A 16923-nucleotide genomic window follows, 5' to 3' on the forward strand; every position below is an offset into this window, starting at 1 on the left:
CCAGACCACCTTACCCAGGCAAGTGTAGTAATCAATAGATTACTGACACTTCCAAAAAACACATCACACAAAACCGCTGCGTTAGCAGAGTCAGGCCTGATCTCTGTTAGCACTAGCAGTTTTTCTTTGTAGCGACCAAATAGTCCTCGACAACCAGGTGCTTTTATTACCTAGTAGTCGCATCACTGTACGAGTAAATTTAGCTACCAAAATGACAAAACGTTCGTTCAGTGATGATGCTATATACAGTATAATGACCATGTCAAGTGAGAGCGATGGGGAAGCCTCACCGGCAGAATCAGGGTCAATATACGAACCAGATGACAGCAGCGGCTCCCTGACAGATAGCTCCGACAGAGGGGTCCCTGCTAGGGTCAGGCGTACCCGACCCCATTCTGGAGTTGTTGACTTGCAAGAACTGGGGGTTTCTCGTATGCAGCAGAGTGCCAGTACTAGTGCCGCTCACACTTCTCGTGAACTGGCAAGCACGAGCGGCCTAGTACATCCTGGACCTTCAACCAGCGCTGCAGTATCACCTGGTGACGTGGCGAGTCACCGGAGTGCAGTTGAAGCTGGTGCGGTGGCTAGCACGAGTAGTGGCCCGCAGCCACCGCGTATCCGAAGACAGGCCCGTAGAGCCCATAGTGTCCTCCCTGAAGCGCTGGCATATCCTAATTGGCAGCCCACAGATTCCACAGCGCCAGTACTTCCCCCATTCACCGCCCAACCCGGAATCCAAGTGGAAACAGCTGGTTTTAATCCCATAAACTTTTTTGAGCTGTTTTTCACTGAAGATCTTTTCAGATCTATTGTGGACCAATCAAATTTGTACGCTCAACAATTCATCGCCGCCAACCCAAATTCACCCCTTGCCAGACCATTCGCCTGGAATCCTATTACGATTCAGGAGTTTAAAACCTATCTGGGCCTTTCCTTCAACACGGGCATTACAAGAAAGAATGAATTGCGGTTATATTGGTCCACTGACGCAATTCATCAAATGTACGTGTTCTCTGCTGCTATGTCCAGGACTCGATACGTACAAATATTTCGGTTCATGCATTTCAACGACAATGAACTCTGTCGTCCTCGGGGAGACCCTGAATATGATTGGCTCCACAAAATTCGGCCCCTCATAGACCACTTCAATCAGCGGTTCGCAGCCTTGTTTACCCCCCAACAAGATGTCTGCGTTGACGAGTCCCTGATTAAGTTTACTGGTCGCCTTGCTATCAAACAGTACCTCCCCAGCAAGCGTGCCAGATACGGGGTCAAGTTGTATAAGCTTTGTGACAGGGCCACAGGCTATACAGTTAATTTCCGTGTCTATGAGGGAAAAGATAGCACTGTGGAGCCCCCCGACTGCCCAGGCTACATAGGGAGCAGCGGCAAGATAGTTTGGGACTTGGTGTCACCCTTATTCGGAAAGGGGTACCACTTGTACGTGGACAATTTCTATTCAAGCGTGCCACTTTTTAGACACCTCTATCAATTGCAAATTGGCGCTTGTGGCACCGTGCGATCTAATCGCCGGGGCTTCCCCCAACGGCTAGTGAATGCCCCACTGAGCTCGGGGGAGAGAGCCTGCTTGAGGTGCGATGAATTGCTTGCAGTGAAGTGGAGGGACAAAAGAAACGTTTACGTGCTGTCCTCCATTCACCCAGACACGGCAGTCCAAATTACTACGGTCACCGGTGTTGTTGTTGAGAAACCCCTCTGTGTCCACGACTATAACCGTAAAATGGGAGGGGTGGACTTCAACGACCAGATGATGGGACCGTACTTAATTGCCCATAAGGCCAGACGCTGGTACAAAAAAGTGTCTGTATACCTATTTCAATTGGCTGTTTACAACGCTTTTGTCTTATACAAAGCGTCTGCTGGAACATTATCCTTCTTTCAATTCCAAGAAGAGATAATCAGAGCCCTTCTGTATTCAGCTGGTGCTCCTGCCCAACTTCCCCAACCAGATGCAGTGAGGCGGCTGCATGAGAGGCATTTTCCGCAATACCTCCCGAGTACCCCTACCAAACGATACCCCCAAAAAAGATGCCGTGTCTGCAGCAAGCGCGGATTTAGGCGTGACACCCGGAATTATTGTCCCGACTGTCCTGACCGACCTGGTCTTTGCCACGGTGACTGTTTCCGTCGCTACCACACACTAGTGGATTATTAGCGTAGGGTACAGCACGGCACAGTTTAGGGCACATTTACACAGGGTCTCAAAAGATGTTCGATGGCTATCGTCATTTTGAGAGACCCGAACCTGGAACCTGGAACTCGACGTTTGAAGAAAAAAAAAAAAAAAAACATAAAAGCCAAAAATAGTTGTCGTCTCAGTCATTTTTTATGTTCTTCTGCACTTCCTATGTACTTTTAATGTCCTTTGTATGTTTTTCATTCTTTTGTGACCTGTTTCTCTTGCAGGTACTTGTCGGCTACCACGCATTGATTTTATATTTTCTGACACAAACAGTGTTTGCGCTCAGCATATATGGATACCTTTGCTGATAGCAGCTGTGGTGATTTTCTGATTTCAGCACTGCAGTTAAAATCTTATTTTGGTATACGTGGATAGCGCCGTGTATACCCATCATTAAATTCAGTGGGTGGTTGTTTGGGCGGTTAATGATGAGAATCCAAAAATTTTTGTTGTGTCAGTCATTTTATTTGTCCTACTCTTCCTAATGTACTTTTTTTAATGTACTTTTTTTTTTCATTCTTTTGTGACCTGTTTCTCTTGCAGGTACTCGTCGGCTACCACGCATTGATTTTATATATTCTGACACAAACAGCGTTTGCGCTCAGCATATATGGATACCTTTGCTGATAGCAGCTGTGGTGATTTTCTGATTTCAGCACTGCAGTTAAAATCCTATTTTGGTATACGTGGATAGTGTCGTGTATACCCATCATTAAATTCAGTGGGTGGTTGTTTGGGCGGTTAATGATGAGTAATACTACGCATTATTCCTGTGCTGATTTCTGATAGGTTCTCTTTTTTTTCATTCAGCCCACAGGCTGCATGAAAAAAAACAAAACCTATATGCCAAACAAAGACCAGCAATGTACTGGTACGTTGCTGGACTTTGAGTGGTTATACCAGGATGATGCCTGCAGATTTAGGCATCATCTTGGTATCGTTTTTTACAGCAAGCGGTCGGCTTACATGTAAAAGCAATCCTAGCGGATAATTGGCCGCTAGACTGCTTTTACATGCAGTGGGAGGGGACTCCCCCCCCCCCCCCCCCCTTCCCTCCTGCCGCCTTCCGTTGCCTTCCACGGTTTTTCTCGGGCTCTCCTGTCCCACCGGTTAACCCGAGAGTGCAGCTGGTGGTTCAATTATCTAACCATAGAGCTGATTGGAGATGAGAATGGCTCCAATCATCTCTATGGCCTAAGATGCCGGAGGCTACAAGCATTTCATGACTTCTGTTTCGCCAGAAATAAACAGCGCCATTGGGAAATTGGGAAAGTATTTTATCACACCAATTTTGGTATGGTCAGATGCGTTAAGGTCAGAGGAAAGATCTAGAGTCTAAAAGACCCCAATTTTTTTTAAAAAGAGTACCTGTCACTACAGATTGCTATCATAGAGGAAATTTAAATTCACCGTGATAACAATAAAAATGATTAAAGAAAAAAAAAATGAAAGAAAAGGTGTCAAAATAACATAAGAAAGCAAATTTAAAAAAAAAAAAGAAAAAAAAAAAAAATCAAGCCCCCCTGTCCCCCCGTGCTTGCGCGCAAATGCGAGCACAAGCGTTGGTCTACTGTCATATGTAAACCGCAATTTCAGCATGCATGTGAGGTATCGCCGCGAACACCAGGTCGAGGGCAGTAATTCTTGCGGTAGACCTCCTCTGTAAGTCCAAAGTGATAACCTGTAAAGACTTTTAAAGGCTTTTAAAACCATACGTAGTTTGTTGCCGCGGCACGGGCGTGCGCAATTTTTAAAGTATGTCATGTTAGGTGTCTATGAACTCGGCATAAGATCATCTTTTAAATTTTACCAAACAATTTGGAATTATATAGTGTATTTTTGCATTAAATATAAAAAAAGTGTTTTTTTACGCAAAAATTGCGTTTGAAAAATGTGTGCGCAAATACCGTGTAACAAAAAAAATTGCAACATCCACCATTTTGTTCTGTAGGGCCTCTGCTTTAAAAAAATATATAATGTTTGGGGGTTCAAAGTAATTTTCTTGTGAAGAGAAAATATTTTTTCATGTAAACAAAAACTCACAGAAAAGGCTTGGTTTTCAAGTGGTTAGAAGAGTGGGTGATGTGTTGCTAAAATTGAGCATAAAATGCCAGGACTGTTCAAACACCCCCCAAATGACCCCTTTTTGGAAAGTAGACACCCAAAGCTATTTGCTGAGAGGCATATTGAGTCCATGGAGTATTTTATATTTTGCCCTAAGTTTCAGGAAAATGACAATTTTTTTTTTTTTTCTTGTTTTTTTACACAAAGTTGTCACTAAATAATATATTGCTCACGCATGCCATGGGTATATGTGAAATGACACCCCAAAATACATTCTGCTGCTTCTCCTGAGTACAGGGATACCCCATGTGTGAGACTTTTTGTAAGTCTAGCCGCATACAGGACCCGGAAAACCAATCCGCACCTTCTGGCTTTCTAAGGGCGTAAATTGTTGATCTGACTCCCAGGGCCGGTCCGAGGCGGGTGCTTAGGGTGCAGTGCGCCCAGGCGCCGCAAGGTGGGGGGCGCACTATCCTCTCCCGGCTGCAAGTCTCTCACTGCAGCCTCGCCTTTCACTGAAAAAATACATTGGTTATAGCTGCTCCGCCTCTCTGCTGCCTCCTCAGCCAATGGGAACACAGTGGACACGCCCCCTTCCCCAGCGCGCCTTGTTTGATATCTCAGCAGGAGATGCCGACCTGGAGAAGAGAGGAGAGTACACAGCCTGCAGTGTGGGACGGGCTGCAGCCTTTATAGAAGAAGGTGAGCTGGGGAAAATAAACTAAATGTATTCTTGTCAGTGCTTCCCCTGCTGAGGAGGGGGGAGGGCTGTGTTTTCTCTTCCTGTCTCTGAGTCTGTTGTTTTTTCTGTGTGAGTAGCAGTGCACTGCTTCTGGAGGGAGGATATGCTCTAACCTTCTCCTCCAATCTCTACTGCACCTCCCTACTCCATACCTGACCACCTCCCTCTCTTCTGCATTACCACATGCAATGTCTGTGAACTGCTGGAGCACTACAAGTACCAGCATGCCAGGAAATGGAGGCAGCAGCAGTGTGTTCAATCAGGCAGGCTGATATTTAGATGGAAAGTGCTGGTGTGTGTGTGTATACTGTGTGTGTATACTGTATGTGTGTGTATACTGTGTGTATACTGTGTGTGTGTGTGTGTATACTGTGTATAGTGTGTGTGTGTATACTGTGTATAGTGTGTGTGTATATACTGTGTGTGTGTATGTATACTGTGTGTATACTGTGTGTATACTGTGTGTGTATATACTGTGTGTATACTGTGTGTATGTGTGTGTGTGTGTGTATACTGTGTATAGTGTGTGTGTATATGTATACTGTGTGTGTATATACTGTGTGTATACTGTGTGTATGTGTGTGTGTGTGTGTGTATACTGTGTGTGTATATACTGTGTGTGTGTGTATATGTATACTGTGTGTGTATATACTGTGTGTATACTGTGTGTATGTGTGTGTGTGTGTGTATACTGTGTATAGTGTGTGTGTATATACTGTGTGTGTGTGTGTATGTATACTGTGTGTATGTATACTGTGTGTGTATATACTGTGTGTATACTGTGCGTGTGTATACTGTGTGTATGTATACTGTGTGTATATATTGTGTGTATACTGTGTGTGTGTGTATACTGTGTGTATGTGTGTGTGTATGTGTGTGTGTATACTGTGTGTGTGTGTGTGTATACTGTGTGTATGTGTGTGTGTATACTGTGTGTATGTGTGTGTGTATACTGTGTGTGTGTGTGTGTGTGTGTATACTGTGTATATACAGTGTGTATACTGTGTGTGTGTATATACTGTGTGTGTGTATATACTGTGTGTGTGTATACTGTGTGTGTGTATACTGTGTGTGTGTATACTGTGTGTGTGTATACGTGTATATACTGTGTGTTTGTGTACTGTGTGTGTATACACTGTGAGTGTTTGAGCTTTGGTTTGAGGTGCACACCCTAATGCCATAGGCTGCGCACGCCTATGTTTGTAGTTGTGAGCTGAGGGAAGGGGTGACAGTGGGGGAGGAAGACAGGACAGAGGGAGATGCCAGGTGAGAGTTCCAGCTTTAAAAAGGCAAGCACATGACAATGACAGATGATCAGGTGAGGTGTAAACATTGATCGGATGGATCGCTGAGTGTAGTATAGCAGCTGCCTCTCCTTACAATCTTCCTCTGTCTGTTACTGCAAGCAGGCTGGGGGCTGCTCAGAGAGTTCCAGTCCAGCCCCTTTTTCCCATGCGGAGCTGAGGAGGAAGAAGTCTCATGGCATGTGTGTGAGTGTGACTCAGCCATGCCATCCCACAGCCTGAGCCTGCTGAAGTTTTAGTGTATGCTGGCAGTTTGTGACACTGATTAGCAGAGCCTGGGAGGGAGGCAGACTTTACCAGGGGACAAATCTCAGTCCCACACTGACAGATGAATTAAAGTGCCTGCCTGTGTATGGGCTGATCACAGTGTGATCACTGGGTTTGATAAGTTACAGTCAGACCATGTAATGTACACTACACATACACTTCCATAACATGACGGTGATGTCACATTACCTTTATGGAAGTGTATGTGTAGTGTACATTACATGCTCTGACTGAAGTTTAATGCATAGTAAAACGTTTTAGGCTTATGGAAGTGTATGTGTACTAATAATGCGCATTGTACTGCACATTCACGAGCATATGGGGGGGCAGCAATTTTTATTTTGCCTAGGGGCCAAAAATCCTTGCACCAGCCCTGGAGAGGAGGAGCCATACAGAGGAAGCAATGGCTTTGCTCTCTACTGCAGCCGCCTACTTTCTCTGTACGGCTCCTCCTCTCACAGGCGGAGTGCATTTGATGTCACTCCGCCTGTGAGCCAGGACTATGGAGGCGCCGTTCTCACAGTGACATCCGCAGCCCCGCTGAGATGTCACACAAGAGCTTTACACCACAGAGCCCGGCACACCACAGAGGAGCCAGGAATCAGGACAGGCAGCCAAGAATCAGGACCAGCAGCCAGACCCCAGGACCAGCAGCCAAGAATCAGGACCAGAAGCCAGCCCCAAGGCGCCAGCAGCCAGACCCCAGGACCAGCAGCCGGAATACAGGACCAGCAGCCTAGCCCCAAAAACCAGGACCAGCAGCCAGGAATCAGGAGGACCAGCAGCCAGACCCCAGGACCAGCAGGCCAGCCCCAGCAGCCAGACCTTAGGACCAGCAGCAAAGCCCCAGAAGCCAGGCCCCAGGACCAGCAGCCAGCCCCAGTACCCATTATTTAAGATAAGTGAAGTCTTCTAGTCTTGGGCCTGGGCATCAAAGTGCTATTAATATAATATTGTTTATTTTTCTATTGTTCAGTGACACTATAATGTAGTCTCTCATCGGGGATGGAGGGGACTCTTTCTATCAGAGACTCTCCAATAGTCACAGAGAGGGCTTCTGTAAGATAAACCCCCCTCCAGGTCCCATTAGACTCCGTTGTAGTCTCTAATGGGGCCTGGTGGGGGGTCTTTCTAACATAGACTTTAAAATGCACACAAAGATGACCTCTGTTCGAAAGACCCCCCTCCAGGTCCCATGATACAACCCCATTGTAGTCTCTAATGGGGCCTGGTGGAGGCTCTTTCTAACAGACTCTCTAACAGAGGCCCTCTCTGTGTTCCTTGGAGAGACCCCCTCCAGGTCCCATTAGGAAAGGGGAGGGGTTAGTAAGATGACCACGCCCACACAGGGGGCGCCATAAATATTTCTGCACCCAGGCGTCTGTTACCCTAGGATCGGCCCTGCTGACTCCTTACTACCTATCACACTTTTGAAGGCCATGAAATGCCAAAATGGCACAAAACCCCCCCAAATGACCCCATTTTGCAAAGTAGACACTCCAAGCTATTAGATGAGAGGCATGATGAGTCCATGGAATATTTTATATTTTGCCACAAGTTTCAGGAAAATTATTATTATTTTTTTTTTTTTTTACACAAAGTTGTCAGTAAATGATATAATGCTCACACATGCCATGGGTATATGTGAAATGACACCCCAAAATACATTCTGCTGCTTCTCCTGAGTACAAGGATACCCCATGTGTGAGACTTTTTTGCAGTCTAGCCGCGTACAGGACCCGGAAATCCACTCCCCACCTTCAGGCTTTCTAAGGGCGTAAATTGTTGATCTCACTCCTTACTACCTATCACACTTTTGAAGGCCATGAAACGCCAAGATGGCACAAAACCCCCCCAAATGACCCCATTTTGCAAAGTAGACACTCCAATCTATTTGCTGAGAGGCATGGTGAGTATTTTGCATCTCTCATTTTTTTTGGAAAATGAAGAAAAAACAGGAAAATGCATTTTTTTTCCTCTTTTTTTCAATTTCCAAAACTTTGAGACAAAAAGTGAGATCTGCAAAACACTCAACATGCCTCTCTGCAAATAGCTTAGGGTGTCTACTTTTCCGAAAAGGGGTCATTTGGGGGGGGGGGGGGTTGTGCTGTCTTGGCATTTCATGGCCTCCGAAACTGTGATAGGTAGTCAGGAGTGAAATCAACAATTTACGCCCTTGGAAAGCCTGAAAGTGGGGGTTGGCTTTCGAGGACCTGTACTCGGCTAGACTGCAAAAAAGTCTCACACATGTGGTATCTCTGTACTCAGGAGAAGCAGCAGAATGTATTTTGGGGTGTCATTTCACATATACCCATGGCATGTGTGAGCAATATATCATTTAGTGACAACTTTGTGTAAAAAAACAAAAAAAAAAATAATAATATATTTCCCGGAACTTGTGGCAAAATATAAAATATTCCATGGACGCACCATGCCTCTCAGCAAATAGCTTGGGGTGTCTACTTTGCAAAATGGGGTCATTTGGGGGGTTTTGTGCTATCTTGAAATTTCAGGGCCTCCGAAACTGTGATGGGTAGTGAGGAGTAAAATCAAAAATTTACGCCATTAGAAAACCTAAAGATGGAGATTGATTTTCGGGGTCCCGTACACAGCTAGGCTCCCAAAAAGTCTCACATATGTGGTATCCCTGTACTCAGGAGAAGCAGCAGAATATATTTTGGGGTGTAATTACACATATACCCATGGCATGTGTGAGAAATTTATCTTTTAGTGACAACTTTGTGTTAAAAAAAAAATTTTTTTTTTTTTTAGTCATTTTTCAAACACCTGTGACAAAAAAATTAAATATTCAATGAGCTCAACATGCCTCTCAGAACATTCCTTAGGATGTCTACTTTCCAAAAAGTGGTAATTTGGGGGGGTCTTGTACTGCCCTGCCATTTTAGCACTTCATGAATTGAGATAGGCAGTCAGAAATTAAAGTTGCGTAAAATTTCAGTATATACACCATAGTTTGTAGACGCTATAACTTTTGCGCAAACCTATAAAAATACGCTCATTGAATTTTTTTTTGTCAAAGACATGTAGCTAAATATATTTTGGCCAAAAAAAATGACATAAATTGAGTATATTGGATATTTTTTAAAAGACAAAGTTGAAAATGTCATTTTTTTGCAAAATTTTCGCTCTTTTTTTATTAATATCGCAAAAAATAAAAAGCGCAGAGGTGATCAAATACCACCAAAAGAAAGCTCTGTTTGTGGGAAAAAAAGGACGTAAATTTCGTTTGGGTACCACATTGCATGACCGCACAATTGTAAGTTAAAATCGCACAGTGCCGAAGCACAAAAAGTGGTCTGGACGGAAGACAGCAAAATCCTCCGGTGGTAAAGTGGTTAAAGATCAAAAAAATCCATAGCGACAAAAATCTGAGATGGGATAAATACAGTTGACGAAATTACTGTATTGGCGTATAACACGCACTTTTTCCCTCTGAAAATAGGGGGCAAATTGTGTGCGCGTGTTATACGCTGATATCATTAAAAAAAGGCAGGGTACATACACCAGTATCAGCCCAGTGGATGCCATCCGAGATTACCCGGGGGACCTGCGAGTCCTGTGCCCCCCCAGACCCCGCATTGCAAGCCTCGGGCAGCCGTCCTCCTATCGGTGTGTTTCACAGTTTAACTCTCACGGCCGTCGGAGTGTAACCACGGTAACTCTCTGCATAGCTCGCGAGAGTTTAACCTGAGCTGAGAGGAGCAGAGAACTGCCTAACTTGTAGCAGCCAGGTACAAGTAGTTAAAGACGTGGGATAAAAGAAGTCTCGGGGAGTGGTGGCGCACACAGTAATCACTGCGTGACAGGGGGGAGGGGGAGCCTAAAAAACATACTGGCTGACAGGCCCCTCCTCCCTGCAGAGTAGCGTGTGTCTTTTGACCTCCCTTGTAAGGTAACAGTGTTCACGGGGGCCAGAGTGACAAAAGGAGTCTGCCAGGGGGGTTTCAAAGAAACACACTGCCTGACGGGGAGGTGAGGAGCTAAGAGACACACATTAGCTCCTCCATTCCTGCACAGCAGAGTGCACTGTAGAGATGTCCAGAACTTTTACCCTTTTAGGAACAAATGTTTCAAAGCAGTGAAGGGAGACAGTTCTGAGCTACTTATTTTTCTTCAAAGTTTTTTTCCAGAAAATTCTGTGTTAAAATTAGGTGCGTGTTATACGCTGGCGCATGTTATTCACCGATAAATACAGTATATTCGCTTAGTCATAACCGTGTGGATACATGTGGAGATGCTGCCTAAATAGTAACCTGCAACCTAAAAAAACAATATCCGTTAAGTGAAAGGCTGCAAACCATAAATGCTAATTACTAGCAAAGTGGGATTAGGCAAATATCCACAATAGAAAAGAAGTGTACTCCACATGAATGAAAGTAAAGAAATAAGAAAATAAAGCACCCTAAAACAAAAATAAAAAAAAAAAAAAAAAAAAGAGAATTAATGGTAAGACAAAAGTGATATGAAAAATAATAAAAACAGGAAATTAAACGAATAAAACCACAAAAAGATGGAGAAACATGAAAAGTATATAAAGAAAGAGAAAAAGAAGAGAGAAAAATATGTATATGTTAATCTCGTAAAAATCCTATATGAAAAAATAAATAATAATAAAAAAACATATACATAGAGAATGGATTCTCCTGTGTATGCTGCAATGCAAAGATGCAAAATTCCCAATATATATGTATAATATTAAATGCATAATTTCTCTCCTTGCAACCAACGAAACAAGAATAATAATGAAGCAGCATCCACTCATGTATCCACAAAAATACAAAACGCACAAAATGTGAATCCATAAAAATGAACGTGGGAGAACAAAAAAGAGAAGAGAAAAAGGAGAAAAAAGAAAGAAAAAAGAGGAAAAAATAAAAAAAAATGTATAAAAAAGAGAACAGTATGGCTGAAAACTCATCCTAACTGTAGATGTTACAGAAAAGTCAATCAGAAAATCAATAGTACAATCCTAATGCAGCATATAGCGTTATGGACAACATAGCATTGAAGTATAACAGTGAAAGTTAGAGTAAAGAGCCCATAGACACTAAGATAAATGTCGGCTGACGATCACAATCAGTCAATGCCTACTATAGAAAGCACGACACGCTGGATCGTCACATAAATCAATCATGTACAATGCTAAACACTAGATAGTAAACCCAATACCATAAAGGAGATAGTCACAATCAGCAAGATAAAAAGAATATAGGCGTGTGTATGCATAATTAAATATGCTGAAGATGGACACACATAAATTAATGTGAAAACACAGGAAGTATAAATAAGATTTGTTACCTAAAATATGGACTATAAGAAAATCCAAAAAAGTATACTCTAAATGGCATTACCTTGGAATCCAACATTATGTGTGCACATTATAAAGATTATGACGATCCCCCTCTAGGATCAGATGTAATGCATCCAAGTAAGAAAACTAGGAAAACATTTATCTGACAAAAGAAACTGTTGTATAAATTATAAAGGTTATATATACTAGCAAAAAAATATAAAGGTATAGACTACAATGAAATCCTATGTCTGAGAGTATGTTTCATAACAATCCTCGGAAATCCAATATTGAACACCCATACTGAAGATATGTAGCAAATCACCCTCCGAGGTCCAACAGAAGACACACACACCAAAAAGATTGGACAGACATCCCTCTAGTACAAGAATCAATATATAAGGGTAATCCTGAAAAGGCATGCATGTTCAATCTCATTGGAGGCAATAATGCATGAACCTAAAAATAGAGTAGGTGGATGCAAAGACATAATTGTAAAGAATGCAGGCAATGAAAAAAATGCACAAAATGCAAAAAAGTGTATGTATAGTGGAAACAAAAAACAGGAACAACCACACTCCCGCACTTATTTGCACATAGAAGAGAAATATCTCCTCCAAAATGGCAATGATCCCATATCCATAGAATACCTATTGACTACAGCATATTATGAAATGTAGATGAAGGTATATGTGCATATGTGAACATATGTGGAGAGAGGTCAACTGGAAAGGGAATATACAGAAACCCTATATACGGCCGCACAGAGGACTAGGAATAGAAGTGGGTGACATCCCATTCATAATTGAGTCCACTGGGCAATCTAGCACGGAGTCTGTATATCCAAAACACCTCTCTCCTACATAAGAGGCGAAAAGCATCCCCCACCCCCACCTGGGTGGGGGTATAACCCATTCTATGACTTGACCCGACACAAGGGACAAATCTCCGTTATGTTCCATATTGAAATGACGTGCAACATTACATATTTTTCTCTTTCTTTTTTCCTTTTTCTCTTTCTTCATATACTTTTCATGTTTCTCCATCTTTGTGGTTTTATTCGTTTTTGTTTTAGGGTGCTTTATTTTCTTATTTCTTTACTTTCATTCATGTGGAGTCCATTTCTTTTCTATTGTGGATGTTTGCCTAATCCCACTTTGCTAGTACTTTGCATTTATGGTTTGCAGCCTTTCACTTAACGGAAATTGTTGTTTTTAGGTTGCAGTTTACTATTTAGGCAGCATCTCCACATGTATCCACACGGTTATGACTAAGCAAATATAATTTTGTGAAAAGCGTCAAATGTATTTGTCCCCTGTCTCTGATGTTTGTTGGTACAGCGTCACACGACCGCGCAATTGTCAAAGTAACGCAGTGCCGTATCGCAAAAAATGGCCTGGTCATTTAAAGGGGTAAATCCTTCTGATCCAGAAGTTTTGGTTTTTCAGTTTTCTTTATAGTTTAGAGAAATCAAATTTGTCCAATTTGGGACCTGGAGCCCAGAAATCTCTTGGCAATCCGGGTAGGATGAAGTCTTCAGTCCTGGGTCCAGATTTTCAGAACAGCCAACACCAATTGGTCAGGTTTGTGCTGGTCTTTTTGTAGACACTTGACCATGGTTCTGACTGAGCTCCATCCTCCCAAGGAGCCCAGGTGTGCAAGGGAGAAGCCAGAGAGTGCATGTGTGCACTGTGAAAGCAGTGACCCAAGCCTGAGGTCGCTGCTGGGAGTCAAAGCAGTAAGGGGCTGCATATAACCTGCACTGAGTGTTTATAAAGATCGTCTCTGAGAAACAGACAAGTTAGGCTGTATGTATAAGCCTGGAGACTGAATGTCTATTTCTTTGCAAGAGTGTAATGCTGAAAACCCCTGTGAGGGAAACGATTTGATTGATTTTTTGTTTCTGAAAGTGTATTGAACTTTTCGTTAATGAAAGTGGGCCAACAAGCCCTGAAATGGGAATATCTGGTGTGAACTGTACTCGCTAGCGGGCGCTACAGTTTAGCTATACAACCCCAAACTTCACAATACCTAAAATGTTACATGTTAAAATTGAGTGTGCCTGTAGAATGGCAGCAAATTACAGTAATTAAGTCTCCATAGGCATTGCTTTAACCACTTCCCACCTGGCCACTGTACATAAACGGCCAAGTAGGACAAGCGCGTCCTAAGTGAATGTACTCCTACGTCCTCTCAGAACCGTGCCGAGGTGCACAATGGCATGGCTGCCTTGCCTACGAAGTCGGCGGTGCTCCACCTTGGTACCATGTGATCGCTATGACAAATCAGTGCTCACATGGCCAGTAGTAAACATAGCTGTGATTTGATGCAGCCATTCAAAGCTTCTGGGAGCGCTGTGATTTTGGTCAGTGTGATCACATGGTACAGGGCAAGCACCGCCTCCCTGTAGCCAATCACACATGATCAGTGTTCTCAATGGCTGAAGGAATGTAGCAGAGAACTGTCAGATAATTGTTTATACAGCCATCTACGCTATCTTTCAAATTTTAGAAAAATATTGGGCTAACTTTACTGTTTTTTATTTTTTTATTAAAAAAAGTGAACTTTTTCCAAAAAGAATTGCGTTTGTAAGATCGCTGCGCAAATACGGTGTAATAAAAAAATATTGCAACAATCTCCATTTTATTCTCTAGGGTTTCTAAGTGTCAGAAAAAAAAAGCCCAGTCCAGAAGTGGTTAATAGTTCTTGATAGTGATTCTTAAAGCTGGACTTAGCCCATCTATTTTAACAGTTTTACAAAACTTTTGCATTCTAGCACATGGTGGAAATCTAACTGTCACTGTCACTTTTGCTTGTGCTCTCAACCAAACTATCAAATGGCTGGTGTCATAATTGACAACATGTGCAGCATCATGGCAATTGAAGATCAAACCAAGGCTAAGATGGCAGCTTCCTAGGCTAAAAATGATAGGAGGGTTTATTTCCACTTCAAGAAAGGTGCATATTCTGGAGGGATTGTCATAAATGTGACCATGACTAATTTTATCTTTTTTCCTTTTTCAGAGACTGACTGATGCATTTCGACGCTACGATACAGATCAAGATGGCTGGATACAAGTTTCATATGAGCAGTATCTTTCTATGGTCTTTAATGTAGTATGATGCCAAAAGGAAACAATGCCTGGACCACCACAGACTGAAATAACAAATCTTTACATTAATTTACTGGATTCTAGTGCCCACTGTGGTGCTATGCATTTTGATGGCTTCTAGATTTTTACAGCGTATCATCAAACTTTAAATTGTATATAGCAAGTTATTTTTACAGTTCAGCAATACCATTTTAGCCATATATATTTTTGTTTTTTTCTTAATTTACTCCATAAGCTGGGTGTTTAATAGCATAAAGTGCAACTCTAGTCCAGCGATAGAAACCCCCCCCCCCCCCCCGACAGATTTTTCCTACGATCTGTGACCCCACCCCCCATTAGAACATGATGTGCTGGGAAATGTCTCCATTGGGGACGAGTTACAACATCTGCCAGATGATTATTCCTATAAAGGGAAATGAGCCCAAAAAGTTAAGGAAAGATGTCACCCATGTAGTAATATGAATTCTTCTGTTTTTGTATAAAGGAAAAAAGGAGGGGTCTTAAGTAAACTCAAATGGACCAACAGTATATACAGTATAAGATATAGCCACAGTGTAATACTTTGCATTTAGAACTCATGTCTTTATACATATCTTCACCAAAAAGCTAGAAACTGCACTTTAAAATAAAACGTGCCATTTTCTTTAAAACTCATGTGTATTGATAATTTTCCATAAATGTTTATGCATAAACAAACTTGCTGCACAAGTCCAAATGCTCTTGCTCCTGAATAGCTTTATATAATAGCAATAAAGCATGTAAGGGAAGGTTGGTACTTTGATATTTAATACTGATACCCTTGAGCCTCCTAGTCAGCAGAGGTCCACATCAGAAATCGCATTTTCTATATCAAACTCTCAAGAACATTGTTAGAGGAGAATATAAATTCTTGGAAAAAAAAAACTCTAATAAAGTATTTTAGTTTGATTGTTGAATGCCATGGTCCCCAGTCACATAGGAATCCCAAGCACTGCAGATAAAACCAGACAAACCTCAATCTCACAAACCTCAATCACGGGAATAGCAACGTCACTGGGCAGAAATTTCCAGCTAAAAAGGAGCAGATTGCAGAGTAGTCCACTTCTGTTCAATAAATTGGGAATTATTAGGTCGAATAGTGCCAATAAATTGAATTGCTGAAGTCAAACTCTATCGTATATTAAATCACTGTGTAAAATTCTATAGCATGTTTATACTTGCCTGAAATGTATAGTCTTCTGTGTGCTTATTTTTAAAGGGAAAAAAAAAAAAAATATATATATATATATATATATATATATATATATATATATAATATTATTATTATTATTTCATGGGCAAGATATTGCCTGAATGTCTTCCCTTCCCTTGATAATCTTTGCATTGACAGGGGCACTTTTGAACTTTTTTGTGCCTTACATACCTTGGAAATGCCTATGGACAGGCTGGTTTTGTTTACTTTTTGAGGTTATTGCTGTCTGTGTCCTGCAATCCTGGTGACCTCATCTTGTGTTTTGTTGTCACAAGAAAAGAGTGAGGTGAAATGACACCATAAGGCCACTGACTGCAATAAAAACGTACTTAATAGAAACTTAATCCAGTACTCCAAAGAGAGTGAGGCATATTTTACTGGTGTTGGGCTTTACAATGACAGGACACAAAATATATAATTTTCATTCCGCTTTCATCTCTTTTTTTAAACTAGTGATACCGTGCCATAAGATATTCAATCTGTATCTAAAACTGCAATTTTTAAAACCATTTGACTTAAGATGAACAAAAACTTTGCTGCAGTCTTATAGTTGGCCAAGCAATGTCGCAGGTCTTTTCTCTCTTTTCCCGAGAGGGGACCGCCATTACTCCTGGAATAAATGGGGCTCATGAAATGACCTGAGAATGCAGCTCAATTCTGGAGTACTGTAAGTCCAGCCTGCATGATG

General features: G+C 42.1%; 1 protein-coding gene across 1 annotated transcript in view; it reads left to right on the forward strand.

The window, feature by feature from the left end:
* The window catches only part of PDCD6 (programmed cell death 6), a 137417-nt gene extending 122195 nt beyond the window's left edge, over positions 1 to 15222 (forward strand). The window contains exon 6 of the mRNA XM_082258068.1: positions 14916 to 15222. Within this exon, the coding sequence (XP_082114194.1) occupies positions 14916 to 15014 (99 nt within the window). The 3' untranslated portion in view covers positions 15015 to 15222. The remainder of the gene's footprint in view (positions 1 to 14915) is intronic.
* The last annotated feature ends 1701 nt before the right edge of the window (positions 15223 to 16923 follow it).

The sequence above is a fragment of the Pelophylax lessonae genome (assembly GCF_965119305.1).
Source record: "Pelophylax lessonae genome assembly, chromosome: 5".
NCBI lineage: Eukaryota > Metazoa > Chordata > Amphibia > Anura > Ranidae > Pelophylax > Pelophylax lessonae.